The sequence below is a fragment of the Abramis brama genome (assembly GCF_963993115.1).
Source record: "Abramis brama genome assembly, chromosome: 12".
NCBI lineage: Eukaryota > Metazoa > Chordata > Actinopteri > Cypriniformes > Leuciscidae > Abramis > Abramis brama.
In genome coordinates, this window is record NC_139974.1 from 25,770,602 (window position 1) to 25,798,544 (window position 27,943).

A 27,943-nucleotide genomic window follows, 5' to 3' on the forward strand; every position below is an offset into this window, starting at 1 on the left:
TACCGCCCTCACACTCGACGCTATGTTTATCCTAGCCTTTTTTGGTTTTCTTAGATGCTCACTTCCAAATTCAACCCAAAAATCCAACCCACCATCTCAGACTTGTCAGTACTAGATGGTGAGATCTCATATTTGATTAAGCAAAGTAAGACCGACCAAACCAAAAAAGGGCAGTTCATCTACATTTTTAACCTCTCATCGCCAGTCCAACCATACCAGTCCATTCTGGCATATCTACAATGGAGAAGCTCTCAGGCTAAATCTCCTCTGGATCCCCTGTTCATAGACGAATCCACTAAACCCGTGACACGCTTTTGGTTCCAGAAACACCTCAGATCTGTTCTCCAACAGTCAGGCATTCCAGCAAATAATTTCTCTCTCTAAAGTCACTCTTTCCGTATCGGGGCAGCAACTTCAGCAGCCCAAAAAGGCTTCTCCCAACAGCAGATCCAAGCTCTTGGGAGATGGTCCTCAGATGCTTTCCAAAGCTATATCAGGACCAACCGGTTCCACATTAAAAAAGCTCACCAAACCCTCATTGATTAAAACCCCCTGGGTCGTCCACCTGGGGTCTCTCTCTTTCCTTCCAGCGAGCATTTGGTCTTACAGCGGACGCAGTGAGAAACTCTCGGTCGAGCACTCATGTTCCTCGTTCCTGTTTCCTCTTCCGTCCAGTGAGCATTTGTTCTCTCAGCGGATGCAATGAGAAAATCTCCCGGTCGAGTACTCTTTTTCCTTTTTCCTCTTTCCTGTTTTCTCTTTCGTCCAGCGAGCATTTGGTCTCACAGCGGACGCAGCGAGAACTTTCCTGGTAGAGCACTTACGTTTTCTCTTCCGTCCAGCAAGCATTTGGTCTCACAGTGAGAAAATGAGAAAATCTCCTGGTTGAGTAATCATGTTCCTCTTTCCCGTTTCCTCTTTTGTCCAGCGAGCATTTGGTCTCACAGCGGACGCAGCGAGAACTTTCCCGGTAGAGCACTTACGTTTTCTCTTCCGTCCAGCGAGCATTTGGTCTCACAGCGGATGCAGTGAGAAAATCTCCCGGTCAAGTACTCATCTTCCTCTTTCCTGTTTTCTCTTTCTGTCCAGCGAGCATTGGTCTCACAGCGGACGCAGCGAGTATTTCCCGTAAGCATAGATCGGAATTGTCACTCAACCGTTGGTGAGTAGGGCCCGACGGCCGCAAGCCGCCCCCGTCGAAGCCACATGGGCCCTCTCGGTCTGCCGACCGTGATCTGCCACGAACTGCTCCCATCAAGAAAGGTGCAAACTCTGCCGATTGGTCGTTCCAAATGACAACTGCTCCCCGTTCGCGGGCCAGCAGGGCCCGTCAGTCCGGCGCAGTGCTACTCCGAGCTCGGAGCCCTCCCACCGGACACAGCACGCCAAATACGCATTAAACTTTACACCCTCTAATTGTATGTAATTGTGAACTCGTGAAATTGGCATTTGGATTAAATTGGTATTTTGACCTAAATGAGAATCCTGCAATCCATGAAAGTAAATTTTTGTTATTTTAAGCTGTAGTAGGTCATGTTGTAATGTCTGTGGCCTTCACAACATGTTTTAAAAGGTTAGTGAGCAGGTTTGGGGAACAATAGCAGACAAAACCAGGAATTAGTAAATGAATTTTATTCTCTCAAAACAAGAAACAATTAAAAATTCATATTGTGTGGCAATTTTCCCATCTCCACGAACTGTGACTCACTCCTCATTCGACAACCAGTGTCTGTTGTGTTGAATAACACAACGTGTATAAACATTGTCCAATCCACTCTGAGATCAGAGACTTGTACAGCACCATCCAATGGGATCCATTTTTATAACATTTTCTTTATAACAATAATAAAATAAAATATACTTGCAACCTTTTCAAGTCAACCTTGAATAAATATAAATTTTCTTCTCAACTTTCCCCCCCCCATGTTTTTTAGTTTTCTTTTGTCTGTTTGATTCTCTTTTCCTTTTTTCTTTTCAAAACTTCAAGATAAGATGAGTGCCAAGAGGTGGAATGTTGCGTTGAATGTCTGAACCGTCGGCCACAAAACCTCAACCCCGACCTGAATCCGTGGACGCCACTGGAACGGTGGGTGGGAGGGGGGACGACAGAGCCTCCGGTCCACATGCACTGTACATAAAACTGCAAAAAATTCCCAGATGTCTCTATCAAAACATGCTGTATTACTCAGACGGTGTGCTCAATCCATGTTGCAGACCCTTTTCAACATGCTTGCTTTGAATGAATGAGCCATTCTAGTGTAACAGAACACAGTGGGATCATGACAGACCCATACGATAATCTACAGCTCTGTCTCCACATGAACACATTTATGGCTGCATTTGAAGGGAGAAATGTACAATTTTCATGTTACGTTTTTATATCGAAATAAATATTGTACATTTATTGTTTTCCTCAACCATCTCTTGCTTTTTTTCCCTTTAATAATATGAGATACAAAGTCTCACCAGGTCACACCTGTAACCGAGATCTGTAAAAATACAGAATAATATTCTAAAGGATGACAATCACGTCGTTATCATTTTGCATTCAGTCCCTTTGAAAATCATGCACTAGAGAATTTCATATTAAAAATAATACAAACTGTTGAAAATGGCTGATCTGGTCATCCTTAAATAAGTTTCTTCCTCTTTCTTTTTTTTCCTTTTTTTTTTTTGCAAGTCTCGAGGAAAATAACCATATAAATTTTTTTTTTTTAAAACAACTTTGCATCCATGCAAAAAAAAAAAAAAAAAAAAAAAAAATTATAAATTTCATACAGTACATCAACAAAGAGAACATCATACCGGAGCACAAAAAGGTCCATTATTTATTTGTGTTTATTTTTTCAGAATTGTGTTGTTTCCTGAATCAAACAGGATCTCTGGCCGTATCCATTTCCTCATCACCGAACTTTGAAGATCGGGCTTGATGTAGGGTGATTTCCATAAGAACGTCATCTCTCCTAGGTTACCCTTTCCTATTCCATTTTAGCCAAATGCTTCTCTCTTCATAGATCTTCTTTTGACAGCTTGGCTTATGGTAATGGCTACAACGCATCAAGTTCTAGGTAAGGAACACTGACATCTCTTTGCATACAACAGAGAGTAAACAGCCAGAGCAAAACAGTGTCTTCCTTTTTCTACTGTTAACAGTCAGACTCTGCCGAATCCCTGGCTGCATCTCTTCAGCTGAATGGAGAGACTTCCTGTGGCGTTCTTTTCCTGTGTGCGACAGCAGCATACAAGTTTCTTTTCATTTTTTTTTTTTTGGCAGAAGGATGCAGGCCTTTTCTTTGCCTCTTGTTGCACGGGCTCAGAGGACACAACATCAAGCATGCAGTGTAACCAGGACGTGACCCGTCGAGACCCTCTCCTCTCTGTCAGTGCTGGAGCTACTCACGCCGCTCTCTACCGCTCACCTCCTCGTGCCGCTACGACCGAACGTTGGAACTGTCCAGGCCTGAATCTGGAGGTTTACTACTTAAAGGTGCCAAGGTTGGGTCCACCAATGAGGTGGGAGGGAAGAGCTTGTACCAGCCAATCACCATGTTGGTCAGCTCTAAATCGTCTAACAGGATCTGGGCGGCTCCCATGAAGGACTTGTGGTCCATGCGTCCATAGTCCCCCCAAACAATAATCTGTAGAAAGAAAAGAAAGACATGATTAGTCAAAGAGTTTCCGGCGATGTGGTGCATTATCATGAACTAAAACTAAAACTATTTAAAACAAAATTGTGATTTGAAAAAAAAAGCTGAAATAAAATAAAATATAAATATTAGATGAAAAAGTTAAATTAAAATGAGAAACTTGGCAAACAACTAAAATAAAATAATTTGAAGTATTAAAATTATTAAAACTGAAATAAAAATAAATTAAAGCTAAATAAAAATGAAAATAACAAATTTACTAAAAATTCAACTAAAATTCAAATGAAAACTGGAAATGTAAAAATAACTAACAACCAATTTAAAATGTTAATAAATACTATAAAACATAAATGTGGTGAAAACATGTCTTGGTCAAATTTAATTCCAAAATCAAAAGAAAACATTAGGAAAGAAATTATATTTGGCATAACGAAAATGATGCCTATTTTTGGACCATTATGTTTTTTGTGACATTATTTTCATAACAATTTGTCTTTCGCGACACTATCAAGTACACACTCTCTACCATACTTTTTTGCCTTACATGTTGTTCATACTTAGTAAAGTGAGAAAATAAGATGCAGCTCTGATGGTGTTACCTGTAAAACCTTCCCCTCAGGGTTCTCCTCAAACTGAAGCTGCTGTTGATAAAGAGGATCCAGAGTTTTTCTTGCTGTCCGCGTTTTCTTTTTGTTGATGCATTTCCCATTGTCCAGCAGATATACTTTTACATAAGGTGCTGCAAATGGAAGATTGCAGGGATTTACATATAAACCTCACAAAATAGTCCAAGAACAGGACTATTAAAAAGCGGTATTGTGTCACAACAATCAGATTGAGTAATGAGGTGTACCTGGGGTCTGTTTGTTCCCTGGTTTGCCCACAAGGCCTCGAGCCCGAATAACTTCAACATCCAGCCTTTCTTTCCTGTGTACCATACCAATCTGGATGTCACCTGTGGAGAAACCACATCCAAACTCTTAGAGCAGACAAAAAACGATTTGATGAAAGGTAACACAGTGTTATTACAATGCTATGGACAAATCATTTTGAATATTAAAGGAATATTTCACCACACAATTCTGTCATAATTCAGGTTTTACTTTATTTTTAATGAAACCTGAGAGGTTCCTGTCCCTCTACCGAATGCCAAATCGCCAATATGCTATTATTACGGAGCTCCGCCTATGATTATTTATCTTCGTTAATTATTCTTATTCTGTTCATTGGTTATTTTATTTATGAATGGATTTTGTTTTCATGAAACTGTTGGCTGACAATAAATCACATTTAACTAATCTTAATTGTCAAATTATTTTTATCCCATGTATTGTAAAATGCTGTAATTTGAGAGTAGGCATCGGTCCACCTTATTTCACCAATGTCCACTATTTAACAAATATTAAACATTTATGAAAAAAAAATACTGCAGCATGTAAATGATTTAATTCCTTCATTATCTACACGCTTTAACAATTTAAGTCTGAATTGTTCGTATGCAACTTCTCTTTATTTTTAGTAGTCAGCCTCAGGCGCTCGATCGCCTGCTAACACATATGGTTGGAACAGTTCAGTAAGCTTCACGGTGGGGGTGGCCAATACAAAGGTGTAAATCACCGATCTTTCATACAAAGAGTGCTGGCTTGCCTGATAATAAGTGTTTTAAACAGAGTAAGCAAAGGCAAAGTGCCCTTGCCAACTTTATAGAAACGAATTTGAGTGGAACAGGAGCCTGGGCTGAGGAGATACAGAGCTTGTTTATTTGCAATCGAACTCGTTTTTTAATAAATAAGTATCCTGATACTGTTCTGAGACTTCATGTTAACCTTGAAAGCCTGACAAAAACTGCTTTAACAGATACATTGAGCACCTTCAGAAAGTTTTCACAGCGCAATGGAGGCTCTACTGGAATGTAAAAAATGTTTTGTAATGTTGTAACTTGCCATTATTTATTAAACCAAATGCTTGACCATAATAGTCTACCCCTTTATTTTTAAGTATCAATAAGAATGGTAAAACACAAATCCTGTCGGCCAACATCAGTTAAGAGGAAATGTATTTACAAGGGAGTGAGGTTTTACTCGCACAGCTCTTACTAGGGAGTCTTCGTTACATAAAAAAACAAATGCTTACATAGGGTTTTGATTACTAAATTTGATTATGTGAATGTGATTTTTAAGAATCATATCGATAGTTATGATACTTTTCTTGCAATCTCCTTTTGAGCTGTTTAACGGCTACTCGCGAAAATGATCTGATACGTTCGCCCCATAACTTGTGAAACATACTGTATGTGAATAAAAGTTAAATTACATTAAATAATCATTTAAATATCTTAAATATGTTCTGAATATAAAGCGACCATGCCTCTTCACAAGACTTGGATTAAAACGCTCATCATTTTATAACGACTTCATGACCTTTTGGATCTTCTAAGCTTTGGTTACCACAAATTTCAATGGAGGGATCAGAAACCTCTCATTTTCATTAAAAATCTCTTCATTTGTGTTTCAAAGATTAACCAAAGAATAACAAATCATATTAAGTTTGAGATATTGAGTAACTGTTGACCTTTTTTTTTGTGGATGAACTATTCCTTTAAAGGATTCATTTCTGTTAAAAAAATGAATATTATACCGTAATTTACTCACCCTCAAGCCATTCTAGGTGTTTATGACTTTCTTCTTTCAGCCAAACACAAACAAAGTTTTATTGAATATAACTTCGATTGTGTTCGGCTGAAAGAAGAAAGTCATAAACAGCTAGGATGGCTTTAGGGTGAGTAAATTATGGGATAATTTTCATTTTTGGGTTAACTATTCCTTTAAGCCCAACATATACTCTGATATTTACGCATATGCAAAGCATACAGTTCGCATAATGTAAATCTCATCATAGTACACATACTGTATGCGCATAGCCCAATTATTCTTGTATACTTTGTATATTATAAATACTATATAGAATGCCAAGAAGGATATCTGTTCGGCTGTACGCATACGCTAAATGTTTGTCAAAAGTAGTTTGACAGTGTCTTATATAACTCCAGAGAGAGTTGTTCATATTAACAAAATAATAAAATAGAGACCCATGATACTAACCCATTGGAGGTGTGGCCAATGTCTGTCTCCCTGCCAGCTGGGCTGGGCCAAGACCATCCAAAAACTCAGTGAACTGGCTGTCTGATGAGATCTTCACTCCAGGGAAGATTAGACTATTAATAGATAATGGACAGAAAATCAGTAAACTGAGTGCTAAAGGCTTCTTGCAAGACATTTCTTTAAAGATATCATCACTGATGCAAACCCAGCCAACCAGCAATGGTGGTGATGACATCATGTGATTTATGGAGTGGTGGACCATCATATTCAAATAGATTTTTACAGCACTTACTTTCCAGGTTTTGGCTTTTCACCATCGTCCGTGGTCTCTCGGCTGGGCTGCCGTGTCATCCTGCTCTTCATCTCAACGGCTAAACCCGTCTCCACACTCCGCTGGATTGCCAGGCGCACTGGCTTCTTTTTCTTACCCTCCTCTGAGAATTACAACAAGGGGAAGGGAAGATGAGAAAATAAGACAAATGTGTGACACTATGACCGCCCGTTCCACCCCACAGTGTTTTGAGTCCATCTCGAGTAGTTTTGTGGTCTTGGTCTTTTGAGCATTTGGACTCGGTCTTGACATGGATTTGGACCGAGCCCAGTCATGAAAACTTCAACTCATGCATATGATCTGCTTTGAGCTATTGTGTATCTCTGGACTGGAGCAAACTGTGTGCGCGCTGTTTGCATGACACTGACGTGAAACCAGACTTCATTCCCCCCAAAGAATATTTACATTGTCTGAATTGTTCAGAGCCTCTTCAGGTCTCTGTCTTTACTCAGACTCAACCTACTCAGGTTTCAGCCTGGACTCCAACTTGTATGAGCTGGTCTGAACTAGAACACTGCAAACCCACATGCATCTGCCATTAGTTGAGCAAACTCGGAGCCCCATCCCAAACTTATGCCAGAAGAGTGGAGCCAGAAGTCCACTCAATCTTCAACTCAACCATTCAATCTTCAAGAACCACAGATCAACAGTTTTCATGCTCTTCAGGCAACATAAATGGTTTATTTATAGTTGTCTGCTCATCAAACTGGGTTGGAGAAAGTTTTTTAGCACCGGAAAACATAATACATTTCACCCTTAAGAACATTTTTTTTTTACAACTACTGAATGAGATTACAAAATAATACATGTTATGATCAGCAGGGGGCGTCAGTCTGCCACTCTGAGCAGCAGGAAATCCTGTGTCCCCCAGTCAGCTTTTACACATCCATCCATCCATCCATCCATCCATCGACACAAACATGCATCACTCATATACGTCTCTCTGGCTTTCCGATGGCCACAAACCCTTCACAAACAAATTTTGCGCTGACAAATAAAGCTTTTAAAAACACAAGACACTGAAGCACACCTGATATGTAACTTCATTCTTACCTCCGTCTGCCTCTTCAAAGGAGTTCATGCAGGGGAAATAGATAGCCAGTGCCTCAAAGGAGGCAGACAGGCTGAGCCGGCTCTGTGAGCGCTGTATCCGCATGCCGGGGACAGTGGTGCTGCCATCCTGCCCTTGTCTGCCCATTTTACCACCCGGCACCCTCAAACACCTCTAAGGACACTGAAGAAGGGTAGCAGATGTGTATTGCTGATGCCGTGAGATGGTTTTGTAGAAACAAGTTTGGCAGGATTGTGTTCGATAGCAGCTGCGAGTCTTATTAGTTCTCAGGTTGATATGCGGTGAGGATGACTGTCTGACTGTCTTCTCTGCAGCGCGTTACTTCTCATCTAAAGGGGTGGGAGGGGGAGACGGTAGCATGTGCACGTGTTTCACAGAGGATGTGGCCAATCAGAGGCACAGAATCTAAGAGACCCCTAAAACGCTTCTCCAAGAGACAGAGCTCTGCCTAGAGATATGACTGAACACAAAAACACGCACATGACTGGCCTTCTGACTGCAGCTTCATCAGTCACTACACAAACAGCTGTTCTCATGCAGCTTTTCCAGCAACAAGCTACATTTTCCATTGAAATGATACATCACTGCTTTTTATGTCGCATTGTATTGTGCACGCAGCTGTACAGCAGAGTGAACAGAAACAACAGATGGACGAAGACATGGTCAATCTACTGTACCTTAAAATGCAGATGATGCCTGTGGTCCCTTGCCGATGATGGAAAACACTTTGTCAAACTAATAAGATTGGTTACCTGATTTAACATCACTTCTGAGACTAAGGACACATTTGTTATTAGTCTACCCAGTAAGATATTCTTGTTTTGAAAGAAATGAATACTTTTATTCAGCAAGTAACAGTAAAGACTTTTACATTGTTACAAAAAACTATTTCAAATTAATGTTGTTCTTTTGAACTTTCTATATCAAAGAATAATACAAATTCCATCACGTTTTCTACAAAAAGATTAAAGCAACTTTTTTCAACTGATAAAAAGAAGAAATGTTTCTTGAGCAGCAAATCAGCATATTAGAATCATTCCCGAAGTATCATGTGACACTAAGACTGGGGTAATGACTGATGAAAATTCAGCTTTACCATCACAGGAATAAATTACATTTTAAAATGCATCAACATAGAAAACAGTTATTTTAAATTGTAATAATATTTTACAATATTACTGTTTTTACTGTACTTTTGATAAAATAAATGCAGCCTTGGTAAGAGATTTCTTTCAAGAACATTAAAACCTTATACTGACCACAAACTTTGAATGTTAGTGTACAGTATCTCACATAACTCACATAACATAACTGATCGATTTAACAGTCAAGTATTTACGATTTGCCAGTCAAGCTGTTCTTCACATATAACTGTGTGGTTCTTGACCAAAAGAGGCTGCAAAAAAAGGTCCAGACCTTCTACCATCAGCGATCTTCGTTAAATTGTTAATTATTTTTTCTATTGTTCTTCATTAAACCACTCCCCTTGGGTAAACCTCATCTTTCAAAGTAGAGGTTTGGGATATTGAAAAAATATCATAATTTTTCATGTTCCACGATCTGATCAAGATGATTTTTCATGTCGGTTTATTGCAAGCCACTGAGAGGTACAGCTAAACTAATGAAAAAAACAAACAAACAAAAAACCCCAAAAAGGAGTAGCTTGACAAGGTAACAAAGTATGGCACATAAAAGGACAAATACGATATAATATACAAATTAAATAAGCAGTGCTTTAATTTTTCAGCTAGGTCTATTTAACAGTAAGAAACTGAATAGTCAAATGTAAAAATAAAACTGCATAGCTTTATGAAGCAAACTTCACTTTATGAATTCAATATGCATTGATGCTACTGAAGTTTTTCAGTAAAGAGCAGTGTGTGATTTATTTCTCTTTTGTTGTTTAACATTAAGGTAAGCTGCTGTCACCTAATGCACAGATTCAATATACTGACACACATCAGATTTTCTCCCTGCTGTTTACGTTCACTTAAGATATATACGACTGTGAAAGATAACTTAGATACTCGTGACAGAACCATAATCACTCTAATAGTTAGCAAAGTGGCACAATGTGGACAAATAATCTGACACACAACATCCATAGAAACAGTGATCACAACTTTTAAAAACACACTTTACAAATGTATATACACACCCAATATGTGCAGATGTGCAGTTGTGTTTAATTTCCAGACTATTAGTATATTCTGGTAGCTTTAATGTAATGTAGCTTCAAATGTAAATAGCTCCAAGCAACAGCATGTTATCTTTCTGAAGAAAAACAGTGTGACAACAGGTACTCACTACCTGACTGAACTAATGACCTTAAAACCCATGAAACAAACACACTGCAATATTACAACCTGTTACAAGAATTGCAAAAACTGCAATGTTCTATTCAGTAAGCCTTATCATTAACAAAGTGAAAACTAGCAGCTTGGTTTTGTAACAGAACTGAGACAACAATCTAAAGCCTGGCAATTCCATTCATTATGGGGTTTTAGGCAAATAGAAACGGCATGCACCTTAATGAAGACAAGACCTTTAATTTAAATGTGACATCTAATCTACACTTCTGTAAGTTATAAATATCTTATTGTGGGTGTGTTGAAATCATCACTGCATACTGGCTTAAAATAGTAACGTCTCAAACCTTCCTATTAAAGTCTGAAGAATACAGTTGTGACTCATATCTACGCTCAAACCTCACCATGTCTGACAGTAACACAAATAGTGTAGCGCACATAAAGTCTAACAGAGCATAACTTCCCAGCACGTTTCACTTGTGTCATTTATTTTTAAGTACACAATCCAATGAACTTAAAATACCATCTAAGCACTAAAAATAACTGGGTTGTTGAGATCTGTAATGCAAACCATTGGCTAATAAATGTGCAGTTTATATTAAACACTAATATTGCAATAGTGCAGACAGAAGACTCAGATCTGACATTAGACTCACTGTGTGGTCTAAGCGTGTCGTAACAAACTAAATGATGCTGGTTTAATTCACTGTCTCAGAGGGCATGCGCGCAGATCATGGAGTAGTCGCTTTTTTTCTGAGCTCCTCTCCGCTAACGCTAGATTTTGAATATCTTTGTAATTAAAGTACCGTCAAACCACTTTACAGTCGATAATGACATTTTGAGAGTTACCTTTTGTAAGTTGTTTTGAGTACTTTGTGAAATTTAAGTGCGTTGGGCGTGATTTTCGTTATTTCGCTGACTCATTCTGTGTACTAAAGGCGTCAAAGAAATCTTCAAAAACCATGGTGCAGCTATTAAGGAGGAAGTTTTCCAGTCTTCAGTGTCACATGATCCTTCAGAAATCATTCTAATATGCTGATTTGCAGCTCAAATGTTTTTTCAAGTGAAATGTTTATTCACTTTTGATCAATTTAATACATCCTTGCTGAATAAATAAATATATATATATATATATATATATATATATATATATATATATATATATATATATATATATATATATATATATTTAGACTGAAGATAGACTAAAATAAACCTGAAATAATTCCTTGTAACACATGAATGGAATATTCCACAATGTCATTCATTTAGAATGAATAACACACTCAGGAGAGCTTTAATGTTCCATTAAGTACAGTCTCTTGAATAACAACCAGGTGTTGAAATGGCTCTTTACCATCATATCATGTGCTGAGATATTGACTTGTGTTGACCCTATGACCCCTAACCTCTTCTCCACAGAAACAGATGGACGTTGTGAGCGGTCAGCATGTTATTAACACCTGGACCACACAGACCGTAAATGCAAGTCCATTATTCCACAACAAGTGGTTTACACAATCCTGTAAAACAGCCTTTGACAGGGTGTTTAGAAAGTCTCTGCTACTGAGCAAAGAGCTTTGGGAAAGTTTTCATGGTCCTGTTTTTCATTTATCAGTTCCAAACCCTAATGATCTGCTTAGAGAACATTTTAGGGCAATTTCAGGTTAAAGGCTTGATTATAACCTATTATACCATAGGCACGCCCAGCTCTACAGGCTGTTTTAAAAGGTAGGTGGACAAAATGATGCTGCCTTTTAACCCTTGCACAAGTACTGTAAATTTAAAATATTCTAGCTGAGCCCCCAAAAATAAAAATGCTAAAGGCAAACTCTACTGATGTGCCCTATTTTTGTGGTGTATAACAGTGCAGATGTAGAGTATCCGGTTTTTCCTTTCAAAGCCACTTTTGTTATTTGTCAAGCTACATTATTAATATTATTATTATTATTTTTTAACAATATGTTTAATATCAGAACCATCTTAACAAACTGACTTACCAAAAACTACATATGAGAGAGGCCTGTTCAGGACAAACAAATACACTAAAATGAATCAGACTTGCCAGCGCTACGAGAGAGAGCCAACTCTCTTTGTCGTTTACCTCCACTCGTTTGTCAAGAAAAAAATAACACAAATGTGACTTTGACAAACAACGATCAATGCGCTACAACACTAATCACTGGAAAAGTGGTTTGTAACTTTCTAGTGGTGTGTGTGTTGGATGTTGCCACATGCTGAATCATACACCTCGGTTTAATGTCCTTGTCATCATTAGATCTTATTTTTCAGAAGCTCTACCCACAGATCACAAGACTGTGCTGTTACTATCAAGGAAGAAATAATCACTCTAACAGTTAGACAAAGCGGAACAATGTGAACAAATCAGTGACGGTGTAACTATGCGTCTCCAATTACAAGGAAAAACTACACTTTACAAACGTATATACACACCAGATATGATTATTGTGCAGTGTTTTATGTCCAGACTATTAGTATATTCTGGTAGCTTTATTGTAATGTAGCTTTAAATGTAAATAGCTCTTAGAAACAGCATGTTATCCTTCTGAAGAAAAACAGTGTGATCCATTAACAACAGTCCTCACTACCTGACTGAACTAATGACCCCTGAAACAAACACACTGCAATATCACAACCAATGATAAACTGGACAGGATGAAAAAAGCCAATGGCCTGGTCAGAAAATTATTGTTAGTACGGTTTGCTAAAAAAAAAAAAAATTTATAAGCATTTGTCCATGAATGTTGCTTTAAATCATACAGCTCATGTTAAGCACTTTAATATTTAATTAAGAACGTAATACAAAACAGTTTTTCTATTCTTTGTGGTTTTATTTTTAGGGTAATATACATACATCGTTAGGTGCCACTCAAGAGACATATGAACAGCAGAGTTTTACATCATGCCATACTGACGTACACAGCCAGTGTATCCTCCTCCAGACTGTGTGTGTGTGTGTCTGTGTGTGAAAATCAGGAGTGAGGAGGAGGTTTGTTTTTAGCTGTATATGACTGATCCGGCAGGAAATAGAAAGGAGACGATCTTTAAATACGTGAGGAACAAGCATCGGGTGTGAGAATGAGCCTGTTAAGTATGGAAACATGTCAATCTGTACAGCGGGAGAGTGAATCATTACTGCGCCACAAAAATATCCTCAACCTATTTAAGGGGATCTTGGTGGATGTACGACAATCATATAGTAGAACATGTATAGCTTTCTTAAACACTATACTTTTAGAGCTAGATTTATGTTTTCCTGAACACAAAAGAAGAATTTTAAAGATTGATTGTAACCAAACAGTTTTGGTGACTACTGACTTCCATTGTATAAACAAAAAATTAACAAAAATAAACAAATAATTAAAATAATAAAATAAATAATTAAAATAATAATAATAATAATAAATAACAATAAAAAAACGTTATCAAAATTTCTCAACATCTTCTTTTTCAACAACTTAGTGCACTTAAGCATACTTAAAAAAAATTAGTATGAAAAAAATATACTTTAAGAGAAAAATAATAAAGTGGGAACTGAATATAATGTTTACTTTAAAGCCACAGTATGGAATTTTTCTCCACTAGGGGTCGCTAACCTCTTTACAATAACAAAGGCGTAGTTTGATGACGCAACACATGCTAAGAATTATGGATGTTGTCGTCAACGTCAAGCCGACCGATCTAATAATGTTTATGGTTGACTGAATACATTGATGCTTTTATCATGACTGTGATATGAAGCAGTTCGGGATTGCTAAGAGACAGCTATCAGCTCCACACGTGACGCGAGTCCCGCAGATATAAAAGGAATATGGACATTTCATTCTACCGAACTACACGCAAGTGCAGAATTACAACTCACAGGTCAGTTTATTAGACAAATTAAACTTGTGAGGTAACGCAGCGCTGTTTCATTGGTCTAACATTAGCCTACACTAGCACACTAAACTGCATTTAAATGTGTTGAAATGTATGTGTTAGTTTGTCTGTATGAGACTAGCAGTAAGCTAGATCAACATTAGAATAACATACAGATCGTATTTTAACATTTTATCATTGTTGAACTATATAACATTGATTAGTTTTATGTAAATGTGCTCACCTGTTTAATAAAGTACATGTAGAAGCGGTCGAAGTCTCGGACGTGGAGCTCTCGTTTATATACTGTCTATGGGAGCTCTAGGCATCTCGAAAACACCGCGCTGATATTGATTCTCGTTTTAGTTCTCCTTTTTTATCCAAAGCCTGCTTGCCATGGTCCGTAATGTTTGAACGAAACAACAACAGCGTGCAAATAGACATTACGAACTCCACAGTTGTCTGCGTCTGTCGCTTTGGTTAATCAGAGGGCTCTGCTCATAGCTCTGGTTACCATGGCAGTACGAGCGGAAACCATAGGCGGAAACAATAGACGGAAACCCGGATATGACGCCATTGACTGCGACAAAACGGAAATAAAGAAACGTGCCGTGTCTAAAAATTAAATTAAAATTTCTCCTGGTTTGAAAGTTGTTGGAAACAGTCGGGATAATGTAAGTACACAACTAAAAAAAATATATAACATAGATATAGTGATTTTTGCTAATTTTAAAGCAAAAAAGTTACATATTGTGCCTTTAATGTAATTTCTATTCATGTAATTACATATTTGAAATGATGAAGTTGCAATTTAGTTCATTTAAAATATTAACTAACTCAAATTTAATATTGAATAACACTATGGTTAAAATTATAATCAAGTACTTTACATGTGCTTTAGTATGTTAGTCAACACATCAACATAAGTGTACTTTAATGCATGACAAAAGATTAATAAAACTTAATGGTTTAAAATGTATTTAAAGTAAAACTTAATTTGACATTATTTCAAAGTGCACTTTTTGTAGTCATGAAAGTGTACTCTCTTTAAGTACTCTTGAGTGGCCTGGCCTTTTATATTTTTAAGATTTTAAGTACACTACAAAAGCACATTCACTACAATTAAGTGCACTTCTTTTTTTGCAAGCCTGTGGTCCCACTGTACATACTGAATACACAAAGCCAGAGGAACGTTTGAGTTCTTGCCAACACAGATGAGATCACTCAAGTGAAATAATGCCCTTTTGCATCAGTTATGTCAACTCACCAGTCAAATCAACACAAGCGCTGAAGGATTGGCCTCCAGCAGCAAAGCTCTTTTAAACCCAACAGTTTTTCCTCAACAGACAGCAACGGGACATCTGTGAGGGAAATGTACATACTTGCATGTGGCAAACTGCTTTATCTAAAGAGAAGCTTTGACCAGTGTGTCTTATCATAGACTAACGATCTCACAGTATAACCACGTGGAGCATCCGATTCAATCCATCCCATCCCAGCAGGTCTTTATGAGGCAGAGTGGGGTGTGAGGCACGATTTAACCAGTAGGACCTCTGAATCCTACCTGTGAGCTGTAGAGAGGGACATGGACTTCCTCAAAGCTAGCTCATATCACTGCATGTGTGTGTTCAGATGGGCTATTCATTAGGTCATGACTTCCATCATTGATAAAGTGAGTGACAAAGTGTTTTGTTTCTCAGAATAAGAGAAGGAGGTCATTGTAGGATGTTAAAGGATTTTTTTTTAAGTAATTTTTTTAACGTAAAATATTTCCTTTAAAACTGTATTAGTGTTTAGTAGTATTTTAATTTGTAGGTTACTAAAATAGCTCTAGAAAGTCATACAGGTTTGGAGTGACATGAGAGTGAGTAAATGATGACAACATAACCATCTTAATCATTAAAAAAATTAATTAATTAAATCGACTTTTTACATTTCATGAATCATTCATTTACAGATATTACGTTTTGAGGAGTCACACCATGTGAATTTTGCAACCTAAACTAACCTTGCTTTGCAATAAAAAGGTCAAATTATCTGATATTATAAGGAAACTTACTGACCATGGGGCTTTGCAGGTGCTTTCTCAATTAAATCACTTCCTGTTTTATTTTATTTTTTTGGGGGGGGGGTGGGGGTGGGTTTGTCCATGTTAGTTGCACCACATGACTTTTGCATGAATTTCCACTGGCATTGATTAAGCCTGTATTACACATGGCTGTATAATGAATGAATACAGACCTATTCAGACTATTCAGAATTTGTGCCAGCAGCACTGCATGGTCCAAATGGATCTCCATCCATTTAGATGATCAGTAATAATGATCCTGATTGATTTGAATGGCTGAGCTGTATGCTCAAAGGGACCTCTTGCATAACAGTGTGGAACAATATGAAAATAACACGTCTTGCTGTTACAAAAGCAAAATGGAAAGTCTGACTTCTACATGGATGGATTCAGAAAGATCAAAGGTATACTTTTAAAAATCAAGGTTCCAAAGGTTGTTTTTTTTTCGGGGGGGTTTGCAGTGATGTCATAGAGGCATTTTTGGTTCCACAAAGAACCTTTCAGTGAACAGTTCTTTCTTATTGTAAATAAGATTAAAAAAAATCTAGTGCCATTTTCCACTATAAAGAATATTTTGCGCAGAGATGGATGTTAAAAGGGTGGTATAATGCCCTTTTCACAAGATGTAAAATAAGTCTCTGATGTCCCCAGAGTGTGTATGTGAAGTCTTAGCTCAAAATACCCCACAGATATTGTTATATAGCATGTTAAAATTGTCACTTTTTGAGGGTGAGCAAAAACGCACCGTTTTTGTGTCTGTCCCTTTAAATGCAAATGAGCTGCTGCTCCCGGCACAGAGGGCGGAGCTTCAACAGCTTGTGTCCTTTTACCTCACGCAGACATGCACTGAAAATTTCAAAAACTTTGATTCTTTTATGTCCAAACTGGAGTCAGATAATGATGGAGAGACTCAAGAAGTAGTGACAACATTTAGAGTGCAACAGGACATTTCTAAATGGTTAGTTGATGAATTTATGTATCTTATGTGTAGTTATATTCTAGTCATATTCTGTCATGATAATCTATATATCATGTTCCCGGGGGTGGGGTTTATGTAAATTCTAGGGTGTGAGATGTCACTAACCCGGGAGGAATGTTGTGTAGTCCCTACCAGCCGTTTGTTGTAGCCCTTAAAGGTCCCGTTCTTCGTGATCCCATGTTTCAAACTTTAGTTAGTGTGTAATGTTGCTGTTAGAGCATAAATAATATCTGTAAAATTATAACGCTCAAAGTTCAATGGCAAGCGAGATATTTTATTTAACAGAAGTTGCCTACAACGAACGGCCCGTTTGGACTACATCCCTCGACTTCCTTCTTTAATGACGTCACTAGAACCGTTTTTTGACTAACCTCCGCCCACAGGAATGCTCCCTCAACTCTACCGAAATACGTTTATGTACTTGCGCACTTATAACTTACTGTGTTTACTCAGCTCTTACGGTGATTTTCTGAAGTAAAACTGACACTTCATCTTTTGTGTGATGTACAATAAACTTTATTAAACTCATCAGTATATGTTTGATCATCATTCAGACAGCAGACTTGTAGGCTATTAATAAATAATGGATACATACAAGCAGATGACAAATACGTTATAATAACCGTAATTAAACTACTAAACTATACCTGTTTCATCTCTATACAGCACTCTGACTCTGTAGGCATTATTGTCCGACTCGAAATGAACACCGTTACTGAGAGTTTCTGATATTATCATCATTCCGTGAGATGAAATTGTCCTGAGAGACTGAGCGCGAGCTCATGAAGCTCCGCCCCCTGGGCCGTCCAGCAGCAGCTTATTTGCATTTAAAGGGCACACACTAAAACAGCGCGTTTTTCTGAGCCCCAAAAAATGACAATTTAAACATGCTGTAAAAAATGATCTGTTGGGTATTTTGAGCTGAAACTTCACATGCACACTCTGGGGACATCAGAGACTTATTTTACATCTTGTGAAAAGGGGCATAATACGGGACCTTTAAAAAGCAATTTCTTTAAAAGAAAATATCTTCCTTTGCTTTGAACTTTGAGTATTGTAACTTTGCAGATGTTGTTTATGCTCAAACAGCAACATTACACACTAACTAAAGTTAGAAAAGTGAAATCATAATCTACCACCCCTTTAAAAGGTTCTTCATGGAACCACAGATGGCAGTAAATAACATTTATTTTCAAGAGGGTAGGAGCAGCGAGTGTTTTTCTTGTTTTGTTGTTTGATTAACATTAATAACACAGACAGCAGCAGGTTTATTAGGCTGTCAATTTAAGACCTAATGCACGGATCCAATATACTGATACACATCTTATTTTTTCCCAACTGTTTTCTACATTCACATAACCAAATGTGTGTACATGTATACCAGCCAAGCCTCTGCCTTTTTGTGTTTATGAATGTTTAGGCATGCACCCCGAAGCTCAAAGTATACTTTTTGCTTGTCTGTGTTTCACTTCGTCTTAAGCCGGGTGTGCACTGTAACCTAAACCTAAAATACCACGGTATTTTGCACATAACCTTATGATGCAATTAGTGCAACAACAACAAACCACCACTTGTTACACAGACATTGTCTTTTTTTCCCATTTGTCTTTTCAAGACAAGCCATGATTACAATTAACGCTAGAGATTGTTTTTGTTTGTTGGCCACCATTTCAATCCCACATGTTAATGCAGCTCACCGTCACCGAACATGTCACAGATTGAGGACTATTATAAATCACACAGTGTGTACCCTGGTTTTAAAAGCCACGTTAAATGATTTTACTGATTTTGACATTAAGTTTTAAGGAGGAGCGAAAACGCACCACTGTAATAGCATGCGGCACAATAATAATTGTATCTCGATTATCGCGTTTTCATAATCGTTGGAAGCCAAAATCTAATTTAAACAAAAATTGTATTAATCAAACAGCCCTAGGACGAATTAAGGCGAGACACGGCTGTTTTTTTTTTCACTGGTCAATTTTGAGATTTTGGGATATTTGTCTTCTTTCAGACTTGTGGTGAAAAAAAGTCCGAAATACACATTTAGGTCTTTATTTTACTACACTTTGTCTGTTTGCGTCTGTAGATTTCTCATAAATTTAACAAAAGTTGCCGTTCTAAATCAACATGCTGCTCCGCGATCGCTGCCTGCACCCTGTCATCACATACACCGTTAGAAAGCTCTCTCTCTCCTGTACAATGCTGTCGGATCCAAATATGGTCATTTCCTTTTTATCAGCAACCAATCGTGAAAGTAAAAGGGGGGATTTAACTCTAAATGCGCAATCTCATTGGCTGATATACATTTTTAAAGCCCGTTTTCTCAAAATGACTTTTCTCTCATACTCCAAGTCCGAAATCTCCACTTCAGTAGCACCTATATACACCAAACTTTCCAGTCTTGTACCTAGTTATATTATGAAGACATTTACAGAGGGATTTGTAAATATATTATTCCTAGCCTGATTTATATAACATTTTATTCCAAAAAACATGGCGAAAATAATTTTTTAAGGCTATTGACAGTATATTCTGATTTACAGGATAACAAAAGTAGATATCCATAAATCCCTCTGTAATTTTTTTCCCCCATCTAATATGTGAACACAATGAAAAAAGAATTTTGAACTTGGCTTTATCCAATACTCAGATTTAATTAGATAATGCCTAATTTGCATATTTAAACATTAAATTACAGAAAACTTGTAATACATTTTTTTCTCATCTTAATGTAGGTAATCAACTAGGAAAGTTTCATGGTGATATCTGCTAGTTAAAAATGTACCCTATTCACCTGTAGTGTCTCGCTTAAAGGAATCGTTCACCTAGAAATTAAAATTTGGTCATCACTTACTCACCCTCAAGTTGCTCTAAACCTGTATGAGTTTGTATGAGTATGTATCGGTTGACGGTAGCCATTGACTTCCATTGTATTTTTTTTTCAACTATGGAAGTCAATGGCTACTGTCAACTGTCTAGTTACCAACGTTCTTTAAAATATCTTATTTTGTGTTTAACAGAAGAAGAAGAAACTACCCCTAAACTATCCCTTTAAGCACAGGTTTACTATAAAGTTTAATAAAATAAAAAGTCACTAAAATGTTAAATCAACAAGTCTCAATGTGTATCCTTAAATTGCGTGGACCTCAAGTATGACCAATGTATTGTTGCATAAAGACAGCCCTTGATGGAGTTCAGCCTGGTTTTTCCTCCAGAGCCGTCTGTTGTGGTCATCACTCACAAAGCACTTAGTGAAATATTGACGTGCACTCAATGATGATGCAGCCACTAGTGCAGCTGCCACATTGTGGTCTGAATATCGACTTGAGTCGGCAAAACCCAGTTCGTCTCCACAATAACAAACACAGTGGCCTAGAAAAACACCTTCACGTTTCCTCCACATCTATCTGAAGAGCAGAATGTGAGAGGTTCTGCTCGAAGCCATCGTGCTGATAAATGCAGTATTAACACAACACCCTGACTAACTCACACTGACAGAAATAGACAAATCACATTTTAGAAAATTGGGCTGTTTTTACAGGTTGAATCTGTGCATATATGTTACTTGTGACTTTATGACCTGCATTTACATTTGAACTGAATGCTCCGCAAAATACCTCATCCAAACAATCTTGGATCTTCTCTCTATCTGTTATTTAGGTCAGCAGCAAAACATAGTATCAACCATGCATCCTTATTCATTGTAAAATGAATGGAGGGCAAAAATTTAAAAGCTGGGCGAGAACTACATTAAAAAGTAGAATGCAATAAAAATCTTCCAAAACACTACCAGGAAGTGCAAAGGAGTATATACAATCAAGTTTAGGGTCAGTAAGATTTTAAATATATATATAAATGACTGGAGTATTGACTGCTGAAAATTTACATTGACAGCTTTTCTGTCACAGGAATAAATTACATTAAGTAAATTATAAGAAGAGAAAACAGTATTTTAAATTGTATTAATATTTCACAAAATTATTGTTTTTACAAAATTTGATCACATAAATTCAGCCTTGGTGAGCATAAGAGACTTTTTTCAAAAACAATAAAAAATTGGGTAAATTGGTAATCATTAGCTAAGCATTGATAAACAGTTAATTCATCATTTATAAAACATTAATAGACATTAATAAGCAGTTTATAAATACACCTATACATGCTTATTCTTGATTTATAAGCATATCTATAATGTGTTTAATAAGTGTATTTTCATACTTGATCAATTTATCATTTCTAAATGAAACTTGTTTTATTTTCAAACCAGTTATTAACCAGTAGCAGTTATTTAGGAGTTGTCAGTGGTTCATAAGATCACTTAGAAAGTTTAAGTAAATGATTAATAAACTATTTAAATGTGCATTCATACATCTTAAATATGTCTAGGTTCTGTATCACTGTGTTGTGTTTGTTAACTTTTTCTGTTTAGAAGATAACCGAGCCTTTAAATCTCCTTTGTAAATTGCTTTACAAGGCATAAATAGTCCTCACTTTAATGAGCTCACAAAAATAGATAACTGACCACTACTAAATGCTTTATAACTACCTGAATTAACCATGAATTACAGTACTATTACTATGTCTGAATAATAAGATGTATGAATGTACATTTTAATAGTTTATTAATCATTTACTTTATAAGTGATCCTATGAAACACTGACAACTCCTAAATAACTGGTTTGTAAATACTGCAATACTTCATTTAGAAATGATAAATCATTAATAAAGTTTTATTAAACACATTATAGATATGCTTATAAATCAAGAATAAATCATTTACAGCTGTATTTATAAACTGCTTATTAATGTCTATTAATGCTTTATAAATGATGACTGTTTACTAATGATTAATAGTGTGCAGCTATTATAAAGTGTTACCAAAATTTTTACTGACCCCAAACTTTTGAACGGTAGTGTAAAGTGTTGGAAAGTTCATCATTATCTTGGGTTAATGTACTAGCACAGCTCACTCACCCTCTGGGTCCAGTTGTGAGGTACTTTGACTCTTTTTTCCCAGTCCCACCATGGCGGCCATCTTCGCCCCGAAGCTGGAGCGCCTCTTCTTGTCATCGTCCTCATCGTCATTCCTGCCCAGCGAGCACATGTCTCCACCCACACTGGAACTCTTGGTGATGACGGAGCCAGGGGTGGCCGTCTGAGCCCTGTGTTTCATTTTAGATGTAAACTCACTGTCAGCAATATCAGAAGGAGGTGATATAGGAACAGGGAAGGAGAGGAGGACAGGGACAGGAAGAGAGAGGAAGGGACAGGCTTAAGCTATAGGATTTAGGAGCAGGGTCAAAGGTGAAGGACAGTCACACTGGTATAACAGCCACAGTGTATGACATCTCCGGGGAGCATCAACATGACCAGCAGCTATACAGTGCTGCAGGGATGACATATTTTTCGTAGGCCAAAACCCGGAAACAAGTTGCAATTTAGCACTTCCAGTTCCATCGGACTGAAGTCATTGGGGATTTGAATGGGTTTTTGGTTAAAAGCCTGAAATAAGTTCTGTGGTTATTTTCATATTTATTCTACAACATAAAATATATCGGTAATACCCCCTTTAAAAAAAACAAAAAAAAACTTTTAATTGTCTTGAAAAAGGTGGTTGCTAACAAGTGTCTAAATAGAACTACAGAGGTTGTCTGGGACATTAAACGTCTTCATGCTGAACAGATAAGTACTCACTAGTCTACTTTCACAGCCTCATTGTGTTTTGTGCTCTTGCAAACTATTGTTGTTTGCAAAAAACTAAATGTTTTTTAAAGGGGTCATAAACTGCATTTTATGATTTTATAATGTTTCCTGATTATATTGTTTATATAGTATGATTTTTCAAAGATCATAGTTTAGAAATAAAAGGCCATTTTCCATCCTGATGTTAGCCCTCTGATTTGAAAGCTCTGTTGGAAGGGGTGTGTCTGCTGTGAGACGAATGTAAACGCCAACTGCTGTGATTGGCTAACATCTTTGCATATGAAATAAGTATTACATGAGGAACTCTCTCGAAATCTTTTACTACTTTTTTACTATTACAGCTGGCAAGATTACCTAATCATGAAAAGTGTTGATTATAGCATTATATTTTGATCTACTCCCATTGCATGAAATGTTGCAGTGATGAGTATTGTAGCCGATGAGAGATATGTCTGTGGAGTGCATGAATGCAGTGATCTAGTCGATGCAACTCTGCACTCTCACAAATGCTTTCATCATAACTAACAGTTCAAACACAATGAAAATAAGAGATTCATTAAGCAATGTAGAAAGTGTGGCGAGAGTCCAGAACTCAGTCACTGATAAACTCAAGCTGTGTGATTGACAGCTACTGCGATTATAAAGGGAACATTCTTTGATCGCTTTCTGTGTATAATTTATTCACAATTTAAATAACAGACTATTTTAAAGGAACACTCCACCGTTTTTTGAAATAGGGCTTATTCACCGTCTTTCCTACATTTAGATAAGTGGGCAAACGCAATTTTGTCTCAGTGCATGCATTGTTTTAGTTTGGAAGCGCCACCGCTAGCTTAGTTTAGGACTATATTGGGGTGAAGCACAGGCGAAGCACTACTACTTGGGCGCAGAGATATCACACTCACCACCAGTTTGTGTTGACTCTCATCCTCACGTCCTCAGGCTGTTGAGCGATCGCAACCTCCTCCTCCTGTCGTTCTATTTCCAAAGCACGCAGCTCCTCTTCTGAAAACTCTGGTTCATAGAGGTATGGTTCTGGCTCTTGACTGTCTGAGAAGTCACCCTCCTCGTCTCTCACAAAATCCGCCATGTTCATCACCATTTATTATGTCTACTGTAGGAAAAATAGCTGGCTACTATTCATGTGTGATATCTCTGCGCCCAAGTAGCAGTGCTTCGCCTGTGCTTCCCCCCAATATAGTCGCAAGTCAATATCTGCCTAGGAAATCGCCTAGTCTTAATCTGCATTGCTATTTATACTCGTTGTGAATATGCAGACCACAAGAAGTAATTCGTTTTTATTTTTTTATTTTTTTTTTAATCACTTTTACTCATGACATGCTAGCTGGCAACAAAGGATTCCATTCATTATGCTAAGCTAAGCTATCGGTGGCGCTGCCAAACTAAAACAATGCATGCACTGAGACAAAAATGCGTTTGCCCACCTATCTAAATGTAGGAAAGACGGTGAATAAGCCCTATTTCAAAAAAACGGTGGAGTGTTCCTTTAACATTAATAAATCTGTAACAAATGTATTGCTCAGTGTTAGTTTAAGTTAGTAATGCATTAGCGTTAACTAATGGGATCTTATTGTAAAGTGTGATTTTGAATCTCTGATTTTGATTGCAGACTTATTTTGTAAGAAGTCATAATGGTGTCATAAGATGTAAAGACTGTGTGCTGCTGTGTCTATTTTGAGTTCACCTGCCATGAGAGATTGCTGTCAATCTCTACACAATTAGTCAATCTCTACACAATTAGTTTAATAAATCAGCATTAGGGTTAACATAATTTAATTTAATTGAAAAGGTCTACTCCAGCATATGTTGTAGAAAGGTCAGGTATGGACAGAGACGTATAATATGAAGTATTTATCCACAGAGGCACAGTTTGCAGAAAGCTTGTATAATGACCTATTTTAGTGACGTGAGACAAGCTCTTGAGTCAAACAAGGGGGAAATAATGAGACAGTGACTCATCAAAACTCATCAAAAACTCTCCTGAAAAGATAGGAGAAGATGGCTTTAGGCTACTAACATGAGATTGAATCCTGTGCTAGTGATCCGTCTTACTAATAGAAACAGGAGATTACTTTCTGTTTGTTTTTCTGTGAATGGCAAGTTATTGAGTGAACTTTTTTTCTGGGTTTGTATCTACCATATGAAAATACTATCAGAAGACTTGTATGAGGATTGTTCCATTGACACTGAGTTAAAATATTTCTACAGCCTTGAAGAAGAGGACGAAGCTGTTTCTATGACAACTATCTTCAACAATAATCTTTGCTCTGAATGTTAAAGTCTTTATTAGGCAGGATCATCAGGCATTAAACACTGTAATACTATACAAACTGACTCAAATGTATGTATTATTACTTTTTTTTATTTTTTAAATATGCCTCTACAACCTGATATTGCTTTGTATATTGAAATCAACAGGTTTCAGCAGGTCCTATTGTTGTATCTGTCTACAACTGTCTAACTTATAAAAAATATCTTAAAATAGTCTGAACAAACTATCTTATATTCTTGAAATACTGTACTTGAGATTTTAGACAAGTTTTTGTAGTTTTTAAATGTACTTTTAACACTTTTGAAAACTTATGAAAAATATGAAAACATGCAAACGGTTAAGATTAGACTGAAAAACTCCTTCAGAAGGAAGTGCAGAGCAGTAGGTGCTACACACAGCCAGAAAGAGCACAAGGTTTGACAGCAATTTTGCTTTAATCATTAGTTCTTCTGCCGTTTAGTAATGTGACAATCACAATTGTATTTTTGCAGTATTTGGGACCGAGGAGCAGGTTTTGAAGACAATTACATTATGTCTTCATAGTGCATCATAAATTAAATTTTTCTCATGAAACGACCAGTCTAATGTTTTTTATACATACTGAGAATATTTTATATTTATATTTACATCTCTACACTACCATTCAAAAGTTTGGGGTCAGTACGATTTTTGTTGTTGTTATTATACAGCAAAGATGCATTAAATTGATCAAAAGCGACAGTAAAGACATTTATCATTTCTATTTCAAATAAATGCTGTTCTTTGGACTTTCTATTCTTTTAAAAAAAAATAAAAAACAACTAAAAAGTATCACAGTTTTTAGAAAAATAGCAGCAGAGCTGTTTTTAACATTGATAATAAGAAATGTTTCCAAATCAGCATATTAGAATTATTTCTAAAGGATCATGTGACACTGGAGACTGAAATAATAAGCATAAGAGACTTCTTTCAAAAACATGAAGAAAAAAAAATACTGACCCAACATTTTTGAACAATATAGTATCTACACTCACCTAAAGGATTATTAGGAACACCTGTTCAATTTCTCATTAATGCAATTATCTAATCAACCAATCACATGGCAGTTGCTTCAATGCATTTAGGGGTGTGGTCCTGGTCAAGACAATCTCCTGAACTCCAAACTGAATGTCAGAATGGGAAAGAAAGGTGATTTAAGCAATTTTGAGCGTGGCATGGTTGTTGGTGCCAGACGGGCCGATCTGAGTATTTCACAATCTGCTCAGTTACTGGGATTTTCACGCACAACCATTTCTAGGGTTTACAAAGAATGGTGTGAAAAGGGAAAAACATCCAGTATGCGGCAGTCCTGTGGGCGAAAATGCCTTGTTGATGATAGAGGTCAGAGGAGAATGGGCCGACTGATTCAAGCTGATAGAAGAGCAACTTTGACTGAAATAACCACTCGTTACAACCGAGGTATGCAGCAAAGCATTTGTGAAGCCACAACACGCACAACCTTGAGGCGGATGGGCTACAACAGCAGAAGACCCCACCGGGTACCACTCATCTCCACTACAAATAGGAAAAAGAGGCTACAATTTGCACAAGCTCACCAAAATTGGACAGTTGAAGACTGGAAAAATGTTGCCTGGTCTGATGAGTCTCGATTTCTGTTGAGACATTCAGATGGTAGAGTCAGAATTTGGCGTAAACAGAATGAGAACATGGATCCATCATGCCTTGTTACCACTGTGCAGGCTGGTGGTGGTGGTGTAATGGTGTGGGGGATGTTTTCTTGGCACACTTTAAGCCCCTTAGTGCCAATTGGGCATCGTTTAAATGCCACGGCCTATCTGAGCATTGTTTCTGACCATGTCCATCCCTTTATGACCACCATGTACCCATCCTCTGATGGCTACTTCCAGCAGGATAATGCACCATGTCACAAAGCTTGAATCATTTCAAATTGGTTTCTTGAACATGACAGTGAGTTCACTGTACTAAAATGGCCCCCACAGTCACCAGATCTCAACCCAATAGAGCATCTTTGGGATGTGGTGGAACGGGAGCTTCGTGCCCTGGATGTGCATCCCACAAATCTCCATCAACTGCAAGATGCTATCCTATCAATATGGGCCAACATTTCTAAAGAATGCTTTCAGCACCTTGTTGAATCAATGCCACGTAGAATTAAGGCAGTTCTGAAGGCGAAAGGGGGTATTAGGGTATTATTAAACACAGTATTAGTATGGTGTTCCTAATAATCCTTTAGGTGAGTGTATAAAGTACTATAGGCTCGAAGTATCATTCACTAGAACTGAGTCCCTGGAGTATGGTATCATACTGTTTTAAAGACCCCCTGTGGTGAAAATCAAGTTTTTAATGTTGTTTATATGTCTGTGTGGTGTTTTTAATATGCTTTATGACAAAACATGTGCAAATTCATAAGTCAACGCCATTTCTGATTATTTTCTCCTTATTAAAAGTGAATCGGGGAACCAAAGACAGCCTCAAAAACGAGGTTTGAAATCGACTGTGTTTCTTATGTCACAAACTACCTTGTAACCAATCACATCAACGTGTGGGCGGGCTTTAG

General features: G+C 37.3%; 1 protein-coding gene across 31 annotated transcripts in view; it reads right to left on the minus strand.

Annotated features, from left to right (window-relative positions):
- Nucleotides 1-3,149: 3,149 nt before the first annotated feature.
- Nucleotides 3,150-27,943, minus strand: part of rims2b (regulating synaptic membrane exocytosis 2b) — a 167,831-nt gene continuing 143,037 nt past the window's right edge. For 30 of the 31 annotated variants that reach the window (XM_084130384.1, XM_084130402.1, XM_084130391.1 and 27 more), the window contains 6 exons: nt 22,365-22,552; nt 7,041-7,182; nt 6,749-6,861; nt 4,501-4,602; nt 4,247-4,386; nt 3,270-3,638 (listed from right to left, as the gene is read on the minus strand). In XM_084130384.1, the coding sequence (XP_083986510.1) occupies nt 3,432-3,638; nt 4,247-4,386; nt 4,501-4,602; nt 6,749-6,861; nt 7,041-7,182; nt 22,365-22,552 (892 nt within the window). In that variant the 3' untranslated portion in view covers nt 3,270-3,431. Of the gene's footprint in view, nt 3,639-4,246; nt 4,387-4,500; nt 4,603-6,748; nt 6,862-7,040; nt 7,183-22,364; nt 22,553-27,943 lie in introns of all 31 variants that reach the window. The other variant, XM_084130401.1, reaches the window with a different exon arrangement.